This window comes from Galendromus occidentalis, unplaced genomic scaffold (assembly GCF_000255335.2).
Source record: "Galendromus occidentalis unplaced genomic scaffold, Mocc_1.1 scf7180000077508, whole genome shotgun sequence".
In the NCBI taxonomy this organism is placed as follows: domain Eukaryota; kingdom Metazoa; phylum Arthropoda; class Arachnida; order Mesostigmata; family Phytoseiidae; genus Galendromus; species Galendromus occidentalis.
Genome location: NW_003805496.1, coordinates 339,300 through 356,417, shown reverse-complemented (window position 1 = coordinate 356,417; position 17,118 = coordinate 339,300). Strand labels below are relative to the sequence as shown.

The window sequence follows — 17,118 nt, the reverse complement described above, 5'->3', positions numbered from 1 at the left end:
GGGTACTGTCTGACATCCGAAGACTTCCATAAAGCGCAGTCTCCAAGTTTGCAATATGCAAGCGACCTTTCTCGCGACATCCTTCGAACTCAGTTTCATCCTATGCAAAACCGCATAACTCTACCACGTGTGAACCACAAGAAAACGCAGGAGTTCGAAGCCCACGCCTTGGATGCAATTATGGGGTCCTTCGTTTGTCGATGATAGAATGAAGTGACATGACGCTCGACTGGGTGCTCAAAGGAAACGTATTCAATCAGCAGAACAGATTGGCGGAGGTGGAACTCAAGTGCACCGCAAAGTTTCCCCGGTGAGATCTGGGAAATATGGGTCCCCGCCAACTTGGACCAAGATAGAGAGCCATACAAGCTTTAGCCTCCCTCAGATCTTTTTCCCGTCTGGATAGAGTCGCACAGACCTTCACCAACCCCAGATCAAGGGGGCAAGATCCCGAGGAATCTCTCCCGTCGTGTTGCTCGAAAAGCTTGTATGGGTCACGGGGAGCATCATCGTATGACATGATATAGTTTTGCATCAGTAGCCTCTTCTTCGCGATCCCATCAGCCCCCGGAATGACGTCCGGTCACGCCGCTGTCTCAGATCGTTTTCCGTACGTATCGTGAATGATGAATGGTGCTGAATGCAGGAGCACGGAGGAAGTATGCCAAAGATCAGAGACTCGGCCTGACCTAAGACATACCGTGGAATAGACCGCCTTTGCTTCTAACAACGAGAACTCATCTCTATAGCCCCACCTGGGCTCTCAGTCTGGATATGATTCCGCCCTCCCGAAAAATTTGGATTCTCGAACAAGCGAGACAATGATTGAGCATCAGCGAGGACTGGCGCCGCCATTCTCAATTTATTCCCGACGTCGGAGAGATGTCTTTCGCGCGGTGCTCCCTGGGTATTCGCGAGCGGTTTGCCATAGGTAAATGCGGATCACCTCAGAGCTGGTGCGGGCGACACTGTGTGAGACGGCCTGATCTTCCGCAGATTCTTTCAATTGCTGGGTGGATATCCTTGCGGTTTCTCCAGACCTGTTCGGGTCTTCGATCCCACAGCCGATCGCGCGATTGCTTCAGCCCATCCAACACGATAAGCTCCCGAAAAGTCAGACTCGGGTGACGTCGAATCGGAATCGTTATCTGCCGTGAGCAGCGATCAACTCGCTTGGCCTGATGAGGAATCATTCTGATAATCGTGACATCCACGAATTCACCACGTAGGTATTTACAATGGCCCGGAGCTGCGAATGAATAATGAATCCACGGCGACCAGCGATTCACATTGCTTTTTCAATGTCTTGTTCGGGTATACTCAAGGCATGAACGGCGCACTGAAGTCGCGCGATTCAGGCATGCTCTGTCAGGCGCCTGCTTGAAGGACAAAACACCGCGCAGAAAAGGAATTTCACGCCTGGATTGAAGATGAATTCCAAATGAAAATCTCTTCTATTCAAAGCTTTCCACAAGGAAAACGCAATCTGTCCCAGTATGACCCACGCTAAATGGTGTCCCGTTAGCACATTATTTACGTCTGCCCTGCTGATCTGGGCGCATATCCGACATGCGGAGGACTTGTTCACTGCTCCATTTTTGGCTGCGGATTTTGCGAATACCACACATTTCGACCAGAGCGAGTTCCGAGATACATTGAAGAAATGATTCGTTTCCCCCAAAAATACGACTTTGTGCAAGGCTTGAATACCGAGACTACCAAGTTTTCCCCTGATTGGGGGAAGTGCAATCATCGCAGTAGATGTCGGAAAGCGGTACCACAGTCTCTAAAGGGTATCGATTCTACACTTCATACATGCTCCGACTTAAACAGGGGCCAGGTAGGAGCGAAGTTGATCATTCTCGCGATGACTGGGGACGTGTATAGCCTGACATTAGAATCAAGGCGCCCGACCATGAAGCACCTGATGATTGGTACCACCGTCGTTCGGTTTGAACGGACGACGCTATGTATAGTTCATCGAATTTCAAGTCAGGGGACTCAACGACGCCTAGTTCCCTTATGGACCCAACGATGGAGAACGTTCCGTATCCGATTTCCGAGCGGATGGGTGTCACATCGCGAATCGCGTGGCCCTTGGACCATGATAAGGCATACCGATGACGCCGCCGTCATTTCACGATAGAGGCACCCGATCGATGAATATAACCTCTATTTTATCTCATCGTTAGGATGCCACTTTTTTTTCTGTCGCTCAGACGTCGATTCTTGGCGCTGAGTACGCATGGAATGTCGAAGCTTATGGATTGCGGAGGAACTCTTCCAGAAACGCATTCGTTCCATTCTGCATCCAGGGAGTCATAAATCTCGATCCTCCCGCCCACCAGGAAACCCCGCAACCCAGAGGCAAAGATCTCTGCTTGAGTTCGGTCTTCCGGTTCCGGAGTCGGTTCGAGATTCCAGATTCCCTCAGTCTGGGACGACGAGATGGCCTCGTGTGGAAAGTGAAGGGAACGGAAGAGTTGCATTTCTCCCTCGCCGGATAAAGTGATGTTCCTGACAGTCTCCAGGTTGATTGAACACAATTGAGCGAGATATATCCATCGATTCTGGGAAGCGGAGGCATTTAAGCCGGAGGGCGCAGCTCTGTTCGTGCCATTCGCCATTATCTAGGGCTCGCGCGTCGAGTGTGATGCTCCCGAAGATGTAGCTGCTGGAACGGAAGCCTGATGGCGACACTCAGATTCACTGGATGGGAGGAAAACCGAGAGTCGTTCCATGTATAATCTTCCATATTTCGATTTGAGCTACGTCACACGCTGCAAATGTGATCCTGAGTTTTTGACGGCCGAGTGACGCTTCTCGTAGAACGGGGCTCAGAATATTCTGAGTGGAAATGTGGGTGTTTGAATGAGCTATAGACGCGAACGCCGGAGTCGCGGCATGATTAAATGGAAAATGTTTAAATACGACGAATAATAGCAGACAGTAGCACGGAAAGAGCGAATGCACAGAAGACACCGCTCTGTGACGAATCAATCGCTGGAGCCCACTGATATATTCGGAAGAGAAGCGTTCCTGCTCTGTCTAGTCTGAACAGATGACCAGAATCGTTCCCGCTTTGTGTCTCCGGGCCGGAGACTTCTCCGTAATCGCTCGCAGAGCGGACTGACATACGATTTTTTACATCGCCTTGTCACCCCCGCGGCCAGCGGCGCCCCCGTTTCTACTCTCATTATTGATGTCTCTATTTTTTCTTGACAGGTCGGACACGGAGGCCCTCTCGACCTGATCGCAACGTGGGCGCAAAAGAACTCATCGTGGGAGTCCTCCCTACACGGTTTTTTTTGTAGCCACGTATAACTCCAATCTGAGAGGAGGGCGCGACTTCCAATTTTTCACGCGAGATTTCTGATGCGAGGGCGGCGGAAATCGAGACTCCGCGCATGCTGCCTCATCGAGCTGTTTGACTTCATTATCCTCGATCCTCCTAAAGAACTTTCAAAAAGGCCGATGCTCTCATCGCCGAATCTGGACTGTTCCGATGGATTATATTATCGAAAATCATCAGTGATTGATAGATCAAATCCGATTTATTCTGGGAGACTTAGCCTGATGGACGAGGAAATTTCAATAGGTAATTAGCCATCCAAGAGCGCGAGCTCGCTGGGGGCGATACTCGGAGGAAGACAACCCGATAACATCGTAGCATTGCCGCGTTGGACCTCAACAGAGATACGCTGCCTTAAAAAAGACATCGCTCGGCTATCCCTGGCGACTCTGCGCTTGCGCTTGCGCTGAGCGCTCTGAGGGATTCTTGGGAGAACTCGTAGGTGTTGCTTGAGGGTTTGGAGACCAGGTGCTAGCCGCTCTGGTGTCAGCGGGAAGGAGCCGGCGGGAGGGTCGTCCCGAGATGGAGCGGAGGAGAGTCCGGGTGAGAACTGTGAGGAGGGGGATCAGCTGCCGAGCTGGTACCATGTTTGGCACGCATGTGGTATTTGAGGCCCGTCGAGTTGGCGACGACGTACATAATTGCAAATGATACAGGCGGACGCGTGACCCTGAAGGCCTGATGCGCAATATTAACCTCTGGTCTGATTTCTCCTCCGGAGCGAATCCTGAGCCGGCTCAACGGCTCCAGTATTCCCGTATTCTCAGGGGTTGAGAGAGACTCCGAGGCCGAATACATATCTCGTACGACCCCCATGACGTCCTGCTGTCGAACGACTGTGAGCGAATCGTTTCCGGAGAAGGCTGGGTGTACTCCCGACACACGCGCCCATAGAGTAGCTGCAGAGGGTAGTTTGAGTTTCACTGGGACATCGGCGATCGCCTTCAGGGTTTTAAGAAGCTCGATATGGGACGATGTGTCGTGGTACGCGAACAGAGATACCATCTCGTGCGTTAAGACGTGGTTGCGCCTCTCTGACTACCTCGCGAATGTCGTGGAAAACTCTGAGGAGGTTTTCAGCGGAGAATCGAATGCTCTCATCGAGAGGGGCGAAGTCAACCTCGAGCCCCGCGGAAGCGGGACCGCTGGATCTGTAGAGGCGACGCACAGCCCGCTCGGCTTTCCGCGTGGCCTAGAATTGAGCCTTGACCGCATGGGAGGGAACTGTTTCCCACGGCGCCTCGTTTTCGCGGCCGGAATCAGCCTCCGCATCCGTTTCCGCAGCCCGAGAATCAAGTTGGTCGTCAGTCTCCATATGACCGGATTCGGTCCCCGAATCAATCCTGGACGTATTCTCCTTCAACTTCTTGGGGTCTCCCTGCACCCCCCCAGAGGAGCTGTCCGTAAGCAGTTGCCTTCTCCTCATGAGGAGCGATGTACGCGCAGCAGCGGCAGCGAGAGCGGCTGCCGTCGCAGCAGCCCTCCGCTCCGCATCGGCGGCGACTCCATCTGTGACGTCCACCTGTTCGGCGTCAGCTGGCATCGAGGTGGGATGTTTGGGTGATAATCGAAGAGACGGGGTTGCTCACGGGTGTAGTGAAGTGAAACAGCGGGTCTTCCTTCGAGATGAGGGAGACACTCGGAAGGTGAACAGGCGCGACACGAGCGAAAATTTGTACGGATTTATCGAGAAATACGACGAAGTAGGCGGAACCACGAAAAACACGTCCGGTCCGCTCGGTGACTCGGCGCCAAAAAAGATAGATAGATGAAAAGAATACTCTCCGAAAGCCCATTTGGTCAGGTTTCCGTAGCTACACTGGTGAGTGAGCCACATTCCACCTGAATTTCCGTGGAACGAGCGACATTTTCGGTCCCCAACGAATTTCATAGGAGGAATTTCCTTTGTATCATATCGCCGGGAGCTTCCCCCCCGTTTTCCGATTTCCGCACGGGGAGCGGGAACGGTCGGGGTCTCCTTCAGCCAGTCGATGAAGGATTTCGCATCACCCGAAGGTGTAAAAACCGAGAGCGCGCCCGGTTGGCGTTCACAGGGAACAAACCGCTGCTGAGGCGCCATCGTTTAAATGCGTGAGACGAACAGGCGCTCGCACAAATCGAATCACGCGATGTAGTGTTCGGCGATATAGCACTGATTTCCTCGAACGGACATCATTCAGTTCTTCCGCCCGACGGTATACGTCTTACTCGAAGATGAGGTTCCTCCTAATCGTCGGTTTGCTCTCATTGACGCTGGCGCTCACCACCGCCGAGGAAAACGGTAGCGACGCTTGCGCTACGCCGGCGCCGTCGCTGATGGGAGCGGTGGACGCCTCCATGGGCGCAGGCACTCGGGATTGGGTGGCAGGGATGGGAACCATCGACAGAGGGGAGCGATAACGGATGAGGAGAAATTTCCGGGATTTCGATAGAGACCGTTATCTCGTCTCGTTCGATTTCTACGAGCTGCTGGAATCGGTGGATATTTCTCGCCCCACCCTGTACTATTGCTTCATACCTCTGTAGCTCATCCATCTCCGGGCGTGAGAGTTTCTCAGCTTCCCCTCCTCTGTTTTGATTCCAGTCGCTCGTTCATTCACCCTTCTTCATTTCATTGGTCGGCGAGGGCTCAAAGTCTCGTTCGATTGGAATCTCAGCGGGAACGAGTGCTCCATGTAATTTCCATCGCCAATCCATGCGCGAGTCTGAAACTGAAAACGAGAATTTGTTTCCGATGCCGAAGGTTCACACCTTCGACGAGATAACGGTCTCGTACGATTTCTACAAGCTCCTGGAGTCGGTGGATATTTCTCGCCCCACCCTGTATGATGCCTGCCTCCTACGAGTCAGAATTCTGCCCGATGCTTCAACTTCCCTCTTCCTTGAGCTGACGGATTCCAGGAGATTGTTCCGGGCAATGCCGGACTATTGCCTCACAATCTCGTGACTCATTTGTTACGAGCCGTGAGAGCCTTTCGGCTCACCCTCTATGGTTTGTTCCCACTCGACTCCTTCCAGGGAAGTCGATTCCTTCGACGGAAGGTAACAAGCCGCAATCGACAACGTTTTCCGCTCCATAGCTCTTCGAGCTCTAGTCACGCATGATTTTCATGTCGATCCAATGTCGCGTCTGCCTCATCCACTGATCTAAAACAGAATAGTCCTCAGCGGTTTCTCATCCCTGCGGACCCTCTCAGCAGAGAGGTTCGAAGAAACTCGTGATCGAACCCCTACAATCCCACGATCTTTGTCCGAGGTCAGAATGGGACCGCATCGACTCACAGGGCTCAAACCGTAGGAAGGGAATGTTTCCACAACGATATCTTTCCACGGATATCTTGGCCAGAGCTCAGGAGAGTTCGGGAAACCGGGTGTCGTTGGGGAGATCTCACGTGAACGGGGAAGATTTCTCTTCCTCAACCACTGAAGCCAATCTATCGGTGGGCTAAAAACTATCATTCGGAAAAAACAGTCAGAAGGTTCGAACAGAATTAAACCAGCACGGGAAAAGTGTCTGCATTCAAGAAATTATTCTGTTCAAATGGCTCTCTGGTAACTTTTTCTTGGCGTTGCTGATAATTTCAGGCACCAATTTTCGGCAGTCCGTATGGCGCGGTCCATCTTTCAACAGGGAATCAGCAGAGACGGAGTGAACGAATTCTTCGTTTTACCACCCTCCCAATCCCAGTCGAGTGCTGGCTGATGATCGTCCGATCGATCTTGAAGTCGGTGACATCACTGCCGGTGTCGATGAGTACGACAAAGAAGTCGAGCCTCGACATGATCGGGGAGGACAGCGTAATTTTCCGCTGCTGTAGAGTTGCCCCGATCGTAGCGACCGTTTATCGGGCCTTCACCGAGATTTCCCAATCTGGATACGTCTTGATGCTGTCGTTGTCGTCTTGATCGAGAACGAACCGACTTGACTTCGCGAGCGTTCAATTTGTTGACGTCAAACGGACGATGATTACTCCTTGTAGACGGCGAATGAGAGCAGTTCCGAAGAGCGATGGCGTGCGGTATCGGTTTCGCGCCATGAAGGCACCACCATGACCCGGAGCCATCATTGCTCCTCCAAGAGCCGAGCAGTCAAATGACACTAGTCACCCTCCTCAGCAGTTTCAGCCCTGTCAACGACCTCAAACGAAAGGGACCCTCTATTCTTCGTTACATATCAGTCCGTTTCGCGAAGTTCTTCCACGTTGGGAAGCAGTGTAAATCGAGAGGTTGAATATGAGATGGATTTGATATTGATTGTACTTCGTCACCTCACCCCCTACGATGGGGCCAAACTGGCCCCTCGGCTCTTGCAAGTTCACCAGTAAGGGATTTGTCTCTATCACTGTCTTTCTTTCCTTCCTCGATCGACAGAGGAGTGAGAGCCAGCCATTCCCTCTCCGAGATGCTCTACTGTCAAGACTCACGGTGGATTACCAAGGAAGCAATCGACTTTCTGCAACAGACCTGTGTCGGAGCAGTCCTCATTCCGATTTCGTGCAGCTTCGCGCCTCAAGAGCTGGCCGCTTGATCCGCCCGCGGCTCGCTGATATTCATGAGAGTCCCTAGAACATCCGCAAGGACTCGGCCGTCCTAGGTTCGGAAACACTCAATTGCCGAATTATACCTTACCTGGATATCCCAATGGAGGATCCGAGCTCGATTTCGCGACTAAGGGTATATTGTGAGAGCGCAAAAGTTTCAATCCGTTACACTTGTCTGCGTCGACTCAGAGTTTTGGAAAGCATGCCGGCTGACATTCAAACGATCCGCGCGCATTGTCGACAATGTGAGGGCACACCAGAGAGAGAAGTTTCCGAAATCCCTTGGTGGAGATCGCGACGTGTTACACCCAACTTTCAATGTTCGTAGAGCGGCCGGTCGCATCCGAGCGTTACCCGGCCACACAATATTAGAGCGAAGTGAAAGGAGATATCGCTAGCAGATTCAGTCCTACAATATATCTAAGCGCAGCGAAATTCAACATCCTCGGCATCGATATAGCACCTCAACCGTCAATTCGTAACTCTGACTGCCCGACTTGTTTTCTTTTTTCATTACTCCTGCTCTCGGTAGGAAGACAAGATCTAGATCTAGGATCTATCCACAACAGGAAAAACGCTCGTTGGTCACACTCGGATCAAGTCGGGTCATTGTTGGGGATCGGGGATGACAGGTTATAAGTTAGACCCCGCTCGTGAGAGGATTGGTAGACGACAGAGAGGAGAATCACTTAAATCGAGGTCCTAGAGCAGTGGTACTCAGACTTTCCTGGGCCGCGGACCTTCTATGGATTCGTAGCATTAGTTCCGAGAAGTCTGTAAAGCCCCCACAATGGGATTCTGTGGAGAGCCGGGAATCGTCATGGAGCCCCAGCGGTCCCTGCGGGTCGCTTCGAGAACCACTGTCCTAGAGGTATCATAAGAGTGGAGGTCCTGGCGATGAATCATACAGATTAGGCATACAGATTGGTGGGCGAGGGCACCCAATGCGCATCGCCCGGATTTCCAAACTGATGTCGGGGGTATGAGGGAGTTGTCGGGATCTTTTTGTGTGCAATTAGGATAGAGGGGATGAATATGAGGGAGTAAATAAGGTAGCGAATTATTCAGTAGTCGGACTTCTCTGGGGGATAATCTCCATTTCGTTAAAGAGCTCATGATCCTTGGGAAGCTTAGAGAAAAAAGTGTTGGCGACGCGACGTTTCTCACGGCCCCTCACCCGTTCTTGGCTTAGACCATTGAGAGCTCGATCTGCAGCAACTTCTTCGAGGAGAGTATTTAGTTTTCCGTTTCTAGAGCTCGCTGGTGGTCGGGCGAAAAGAACACGGAGCATTGTCCGCACCAACCTTAGAGTTGGCGGAAATGGGGATCCAGGTTGTTCAAGCTCGATGGTCGTAATCAATTACGGACTCGGGGAATCGTCGAGGATATAAGGTCTTTTTGATCGAATCGGGGACAGGGAGTCCTCCCGAAGGTAAGATGACCATTTTCGTTCGCACTCGCCAAACATATCCGACAGCACATTAGAAACTAGCACAGCTAACTGGCGATAGCTTCGATGACGGCAAAGATTGAGACGCCTCGAGAAATCGGGCCCGCTTCCGCGTCTTCGGTCAAGTCTGCCATTCGCTGGGAGGGCTCTATCCCAGCGATGCTGAACCGCCTCGATGTGCTCAGGTGTTAATCATGGACGTTGAAGTGGCGGCCCATGACTTCGCGGGTCGACGAATCAACTTGAACTGCCATGTGGCAATCTTTCGTCTTCTTCATGATTTCTTGAGAAACACGAATCCTTATGTTCAACAATTCGGGCTAAAGGCCGATATTGTTCATATGGAAACGCAGGGAGCAGAGCTCAAGGGTCGTCATACGAGAGCAGTTGAAAAGCCGTTCGAACACAGAACGGTTGACGATCAACGCCGCTACAATGCTGCTACAGCCAACAGAGTCACCGTCGGCGTCGGCTACGTGGGAGATGAACATATGATAATATCCCAGGTGAACGTCACTTGGTCGCGTATAGAAAGACCGGTAGTGTTCGTCGTATTTCTCATCTCGATGAGCGTTGTGGCCCTCCCGCGCATCCGTTGACGATTCTTTCTGGAGAAGACGGATTGCATCTCGGAATGCAGTCGGAAACACCGAGTTCGGACCCACCCAAAAAGCTTCTACTTATTACTTCTGTGCAGCCGGGACTCTGTCTTCGATCCGTCGCGTCCAGCTGACAAACTTCCGCAGCAATGCATCGTTGACAGCTGTATTGAGATCGAGATCAACAGTCTGAACGATATCCGCGGTAGCCACAATCAACGTCAACTTAAGGTCGACACGGTTCGCAACCTCTCATGTGGTCAAATGAACTCGGACCGACCTGATTTGATCGCGCGTGTTTCCCAGTGAAAGCATGTTGCAATGAGGTCGTCACGAACCGAGTATTAGGTGAGGTTGCTGCATACATAAATGTCTTCGAGTTTCAGGAGCGTCGTTTACCCTTTACCCCACACACACATGTTATTTATCCTCAAGGATATCCTCTGAATTTCCGCACTCCGATTCCGAATCGGAGACCTTCATTCCTTTTCGAGACCTGGAAAATAATCTTCACGAGAGTGAACCACTGCCTACACCCCTCATCCACGACAATGACAGACTCAGAGGAATGAGATGTCAATTGCTTGCACCCGCTTATCCATGGACAACAGAAAACGGCGCATGATATTCTTGAAACCGTTTGAGCGCGAAACGCTGACGTATATATTCTCCTACAGAATAAAATCGCAATGTCTGTCATCGGACAGATCATTGCCCGGGCAGATTTCGAACTCTGTGCCATCGATGCCCAATCACCTCAGTGAGATCGAGATATACCGTGTCGCACGGCCCTCTAAAATCGTGACCTCACGAGCTAAACGGGTCAATCAAGATCCACAATGAAACTCATATTATCTATCTTCGGAGATCATAACATGTTCGAACGACCGCCAGCTCACGGAGATGCAATTCTGGAGCGCTCCGATCATCCGTCTCCCGGGCTAAGAAGCTCGCTCAACAGAGCGGTAAGTTATCTGTTATCTGAGTTGGCTCAGGTGTCAAAAACTAAATCGAACACTTTTTCTGTATGATATTTGGGGGCGAGCAAGCGGGAAACATGGGGAATAAACGCTTAGGAATATGGGCTCGGGCATGAGACAGAGCCGAGGATTTTGCCTTTTTTTTTTCTCAGGGCTTCGACCGCAAACGAGTCCGGTGACCCCTGGGAAGGATTCTCAAAGACGAGCATTAGAACACCTCTAGGTTCCACGGAGCTATTTGCGCGCCAGTCGCACAATTAATTCATGTTTCGCCACCCTTCGATGAAAATGTCAGCTGATGTCGTCATCACGACGGAGTTTCCTCGACACTCCGACTTCTCGCTTGTTCCCTGTTTGGATACAAGGTCGGTCGGACGACTCGTCGCATCACGCGAAATGAGGTCGACAGCTGACGTTAGCAGAGATCCCTGTGAATGCTCCGCAGCTGATTCACACGAGGACCCTGTGACCCCTGATGATGATGGTATGGCCGCTGCAGCCGTGAACAGAGAGTGACTCGTTTATCGGGCCGCCTCGAAGGATTTGATCGCATGCCGCGGGAGCACGCCATGATGCGTCGGGTGCGAGAGTGACACAGTCGCGACGCGGAATAAAAGGCCCGCGCCCTACCGATTCGTCAAAGCTGTCGTTGTACGCAAAGGATCCCAACGATGAACTTCTTGCTCTTCCTCGGTCTTCTGATGATGATATCGGCCATCGCCGTGGCCACTCCCGGAGGAGCAGGCAGTGGGGCTGGTGGAGGTGCTGGCGCAGGATTCAGCGTCGGAGGAGGAGCTGGCAGTGGATTCGGAGGTGGAGGTAGACGCCGAAAGTAGAAAGAGCATTCGAAGTTTGAAAGCTGTCCCGTGACCCGATGCTAAATAGACACCGTCGTTCTGAGCATCAACGAAGATTGTCCTGTTTTTTTTAGATGTTCAGTTTACACGGGACCTGAAACGCGGTCCCGCGACAAACGAACTTGAATTTTGCATTCGGGAGTTCCTGATAGATACGGATCGACCAGAGTACTGTCCGATGTCCACCCGTTGCTACAGAATGTCTATCCATGGATAGACCGATCCTCCAACGAAGCTCATTGTTCCAACGTGAGCAACTCCGGTCAAGGCCTGCTAGCCATGAGGAAGGTTAGAGATTCCCGGAATTCGAGATGAGCCGGGAAAGAGAGAATCCATTTAGACATTTCTCCCGCTCACAAGGGATCCGCGAAAAGTCGACCTGCTCTCTCAGAGTTTCCATCCGAGTACTGAGAACGATGCATTCAACGTGCTATCAGGGTCCCGATAATAGTATCCTCCCTTCGAGGACTGCGTTTCCGAAGTTCTGTCGAAATGCTTGAGGCGATCATTATCGAGGAATCGGTATCGAAATTCTCGCCACACCTACGCGAATTGCCTGGATGACCGCCTTGAGTGTGTAACGATTTCGTCACACATCGGGTAGACACTTGGTAGGCCTTGAATATGAAAATACTGTGTCGATGGGAAACCACCGTATCGTTCGTGGCTTCGCGAACTAGGATGGAATCATGAGATTTCAAAGGAGCTCGCGATGGCGGCATTTACAGTCCGCAGGATCGCCCTCTTCGAAGGGAAGATCGGTACCGGGCGATTCCCTCATGATTCAGCCTCGGAAAATAGAATACAGAGGCAGGACACCGGTGGTCTGCTGTCGGAGGAGCTCACTCGGAACGGAATTCACTCTCATCTCATCAGATGTGACCTCTCGCTTAGGCTCATGATAGTTCCTTTCTCGAGAGACGCCGCAAATCAGCTCGAGAGAAATTTAGACTCTTTGACGGGTTCTGAAATACTCTGGTAGCCTACACAGAAATGCTGCTGCTCAAATGATTCCCAATCGTACCGTTGTGCCTTCGCAGCTCGGAGCTTTCTAGGACATCCACACAACGGAGTAGACGTCCTGTTTGCCGTCGAAGTCCCCTTTGTCGTCGACGTTCGAATGACAATGGCTCGGCCTGCGTCAGGGGAGATTTAATGGGGCACTTGATCGTCAGGTGCACGAAGCCGCGGATTGCTAATGATTCTGCGTATCGTCTTCTGACTTTAGCCCTCCTCCGAGTATAAAAATGCAAAACAGGCGAATTGACAACAGAAACTTTAAATCAAGCCCTGACTCCCGGAGCAACTCTCATGATGAAACTTCTCATGTCCCTCGGTCTACTCTTGATAGCTTCGATGCTCGCTGTCGCCGAAGCAGGAGGTGGAGGCTTCCGGAGCGGTGCAGGCGCGGGATTCAGCATAGGCGCAGGCGCTGGCGGAGGAGCCGGCGCCGGTGGTGGTCGGCGCAAGTAGGCGGATTCCAGAGGGCAGCCGTTCAAGTCGAGTTCGAGGCTTCAAGTCGAAAATAAATCCCCATCTTCCCGAGCCTTTCATAGAGGGTGTTCTATTTTCTGTCTTCAATTCATAAGCGAGACTCAGATCGTATAACAAAACGCCCCTCTCCCGGAACGGGTGTCCTCGCTCCAACGGGAAGAATTCGGAGGTCTTTGCATAACTCTCTCAGAGCACTACGCCGCAAGATTTCATGATTTATGACGGAGTCGGCTCTAGGTTCAGGGACAAGCGCTTCAGTCCAGTGAGTGAACTCTGTCTCACATTGCCATCACTAGACATACGACTTCTATTATCACAGTTTCCCCCAGAAACTGCCGGCTCCGCAGACACTGTCCGCTGCATTAAATTAGGTATTGCGAATTTGTATGTCTCGCCCCTGGATTCGGTCTGTCATGATCATATCCGGAGCAATCCTTTCCGCTGCCGCGCGCCCCATGGGATCAATCCCCAAACACCTGTGCACACTGAACGGGTCTCAAATGTCATCAGAAATTAGCATGGCGGGCGGAGCATGAAAATCTTTATTCAGCTTAATTTGAGCTTAATTGTCATAATTTCGATGGCACCGGTCGCAATGCACGGACGAATTCCGGTGACGAATCTCTGATGACTGATCGCTTCTTACACCCTTCGACGACGATTGACTTCCGCGTCGGGAAAGCGCTTTACGGAAGCTTTCATCGACGAACACTTCCTCAACGCTCCACGGGAGCCGAGTGGATTGCCCACAAACAGAAAACGGCACCAGGCAGATGGAGCCGATTGCGAAAGTTACCCGCCCCTCCGCGGGGATGCCGTCAGAGTGAGACGACTCGGCGTGCGAGCTGGGGGTCCTCGAAGAGCCCCGAATGCGTCCGGTGCATCTCCTTATCCATCAAGCGACCGAGAGTCGCCCGCAAGTCTTGATTCTCTCACACGAGTCTGAGGCCCTGGGGAGATCCCGACCCAAAGCTTATTGCCTAATTTGTGACGAGCTCGAGGTTGCCGCCCGCCGATCAAGAATAGGCATTATCGCACACGAGGTACCGAATCACTGCTTCACGACACCATTCGAGCGCCAATTGTAGCTGCGTCAAGCTGACTCGCGTTCCCCGGGTCCCCCGTCAGCGCTGTCCGTTTTTTGCGCAGCATTCCATCGATGAACGTAAGGATCCGCCGAGGTGTCCCCGGCGGATGCTGCATTGGCGATCCCGGAAAGCCGACGGAATTCGGTCCCGAGTTCCATCGAGTTTTCCTCGAGTCTTGCGTTATTTGTCTGAATAAGATATCCGCGATTCTCAGGAGGAACTTCTGCAGAAAAGTTTCCATCCGCGATTCCGAGTCGTCATCCACGATGGCCTAGCCAGCTCTGCTGTCGTGCTGCCTCTAAGGACTCGACTCGCGCATCCGCAAACACAGGGAAATCGAACTTTCTATCTGACTCCCAGAATTTACTTGCACCTTGAAGAGGGCTCAGGACTCGGAAACGTGAAATCATGTAAATTCACCGAGAGTAACGGGGAGCTCGTGGCAATGATGGAACTTCCCGTGAGGAGGGCAAGGAAACGATCTGGAGCAGGTAATACCTAGATTATTGAACAAGATTTCCAGCTTCTGGGTCGAGGCGGAAGTGCCGGAACATTGCGGCTGGCCGGCACTGCTCATTATAGAATCAAAAATAAGGCGTACGTCGAGATGTCGGATGATTCAACGAGGAAACAACAAGTATTCTTTCTTCAGCTGACCATCCGTCTTGACCGTCATCGCAAAATGCCCAGCAGATTTGATAGCTCTTATGCAGAACAGATCACTCCCATAGCGAGCGATGGCAATTCGTGCCATTCGAGATTCGAGAGCCAATCTCTGGTGAAGCGAGGAGCGACGAATTCGGCCGAGCATTCGGCGTTGTGGGGGTCGGAGGGTGAAGAGTCAATAGAATCCCGAATGCCTCATGACTCATGACTAGAAAATGAGGCATTCGAGAAAGTCCGCCCCCCTACCCCTGGCTCCGATCCGACGCCCTCGATTCGAGGGATACGCATTTTACGCTGTTGATCTCGGGGACTGAAGGAAAAAAAGTGATCGTGTGGTTTCCCGATTCATTCCCTAACTCGTACTAAGTTTTCATGCATGAATTATTCCGTATCTGGAATTCGTCAGTCACACAGTCAGTCCTACATGAGAGGAATCTTTGTCGCGGACTGGGGGAAACGTTCACCCCCGACTTCCCGTTCTTGAACTTTGGCTGATAGCTCGGCCCGGACACTTATTGACTCTGGGATGGGTTTTTCCTGTGTTTGATGAAGCATCGTTATCGTGACGTATTTTGAGGATAGTGTATCCTATCGTCAGCTTCTGAGATCTACGCTTCGATCTTCATTGTTGAAACTCTACGTTTCACAACTTATCGTCAATTTTCTCAAGTCGGGAGCTGATTCAATGCACCGCTGTCTACCGTCGATCACTTGGGGATTCACCAGGTTTCGAATCGATTTTCCATTACGCCACTTTTCTGAGCGTAAACTCTCGTGACCACGCCCCTCTCTTCGCGAGAGTGGAAATCATTCGAATTCAAGGATATTCATTGTCTTCACGAACATGCCGAGTCCCAGCTGATCGGAAGCGAGTGATACGGTACAACACTTCAGGGGCTCTCCCCTATGATATGACGCATTCTGCTTTTAAAAGGAAATCCCGTGTAGGGTCTCCGAAGGGAGAGGAATTAGAGGGATTCCTTCCTCGTTTTTCCTTCTGGTAGGTCTCACTTATAGCGGAAAGCATCCTGTTTGAAGTCATCTGGACATCGGTCGTGCCAGGAGTTGCGGTCGATTTTCCACGATCTGAATGGATATCTTAGCGAAACTTCCACGCGATGACCGGTACGTGGGATTCGTCTGGGACCATCCTCAGTTCGTCCTCGGCATCATTTTCGTGTACCTGTGGTATGTTCTCAAAGCCGGACCGTCGTGGATGTCGAAGCGCAGAGCGTACAACCTGAAATGGGCAACTCGTGTTTTCAATCTGTCGCAAGTGATAGCGAACTTGTGGTTTTCGTACCACACGATCACCATCGCCTGGCGGCACTACCCCAAGGGACATTTCTCGTTCGGATGCATTCCCCCGTCGAAGATGGCTGAGCTGGACAGTAAAACAGACTCGGACATGATCGTGTTTGCTGGACTCGTTTACTTCTGGGTGCGCCTTTTCGACCTTCTAGACACAGTGTTTTTCGTCTTGGCGAAGAAGGAATCCCACGTCTCGTTCCTCCACGTTTATCATCACGCCGTCGTTGTGTTAACTTTCTACTTGTATCTGAGATCGGGATGGTGGCCGAGCTTATTCTATGCCGGGGTGATCAACTCAATCGTCCACATCGTTATGTACACGTACTACTTTCTCTCAACGTTCCCCGGATTGCGACCGTACCTCTGGTGGAAAAAGTACCTGACAGCGATGCAGATAATGCAATTTAGCATCCTAGCCTTGCAACTCTCATGGAACACGGTCTTCAATTGTGGATATCCCGTGGCAGTGTGTCAGTATAATCTCGTGCAAGCCTTCATCTTCTTGACGCTCTTCACGCAATTCTACGTGGAGAATTATAAACTTGGAAAGAAAACAGTTTAGCGCTCGCTCGCTCACTCCTTCGAATGGATCGAAGCGAAGATTCGTCAACCCTCCTCCATGTTGTGAGAGCACTCAGGAGAAAAAATTTGCCCTCATCCTGAGGTCACATGAATCCATCCTGATGCGCAAGCTCCAAGGCTATATTGTACTATATACTGTCTGCAATCAAGCACGAGTCTTTGGCTAGCGACAGGAACGAAAATAGCGTAAGAATAAAG

At 51.5% G+C, this 17,118-nt stretch overlaps 1 protein-coding gene across 1 annotated transcript; it reads left to right on the top strand.

Moving 5' to 3' along the window:
* Window positions 1-16,117: 16,117 nt before the first annotated feature.
* On the top strand, window positions 16,118-17,118 carry LOC100902424 (elongation of very long chain fatty acids protein 5). Its single transcript, XM_003746879.2, has one exon. The coding sequence runs from the start codon at window positions 16,118-16,120 to the stop codon at window positions 16,898-16,900; it is 783 nt and encodes a 260-aa protein (XP_003746927.2). The 3' UTR covers window positions 16,901-17,118.

Bases quoted from the DNA above. Each gene is read 5' to 3' on its own strand.
- LOC100902424 (XM_003746879.2), top strand. From the start codon at position 16,118: ATGGATATCTTAGCGAAACTTCCACGCGATGACCGGTACGTGGGATTC.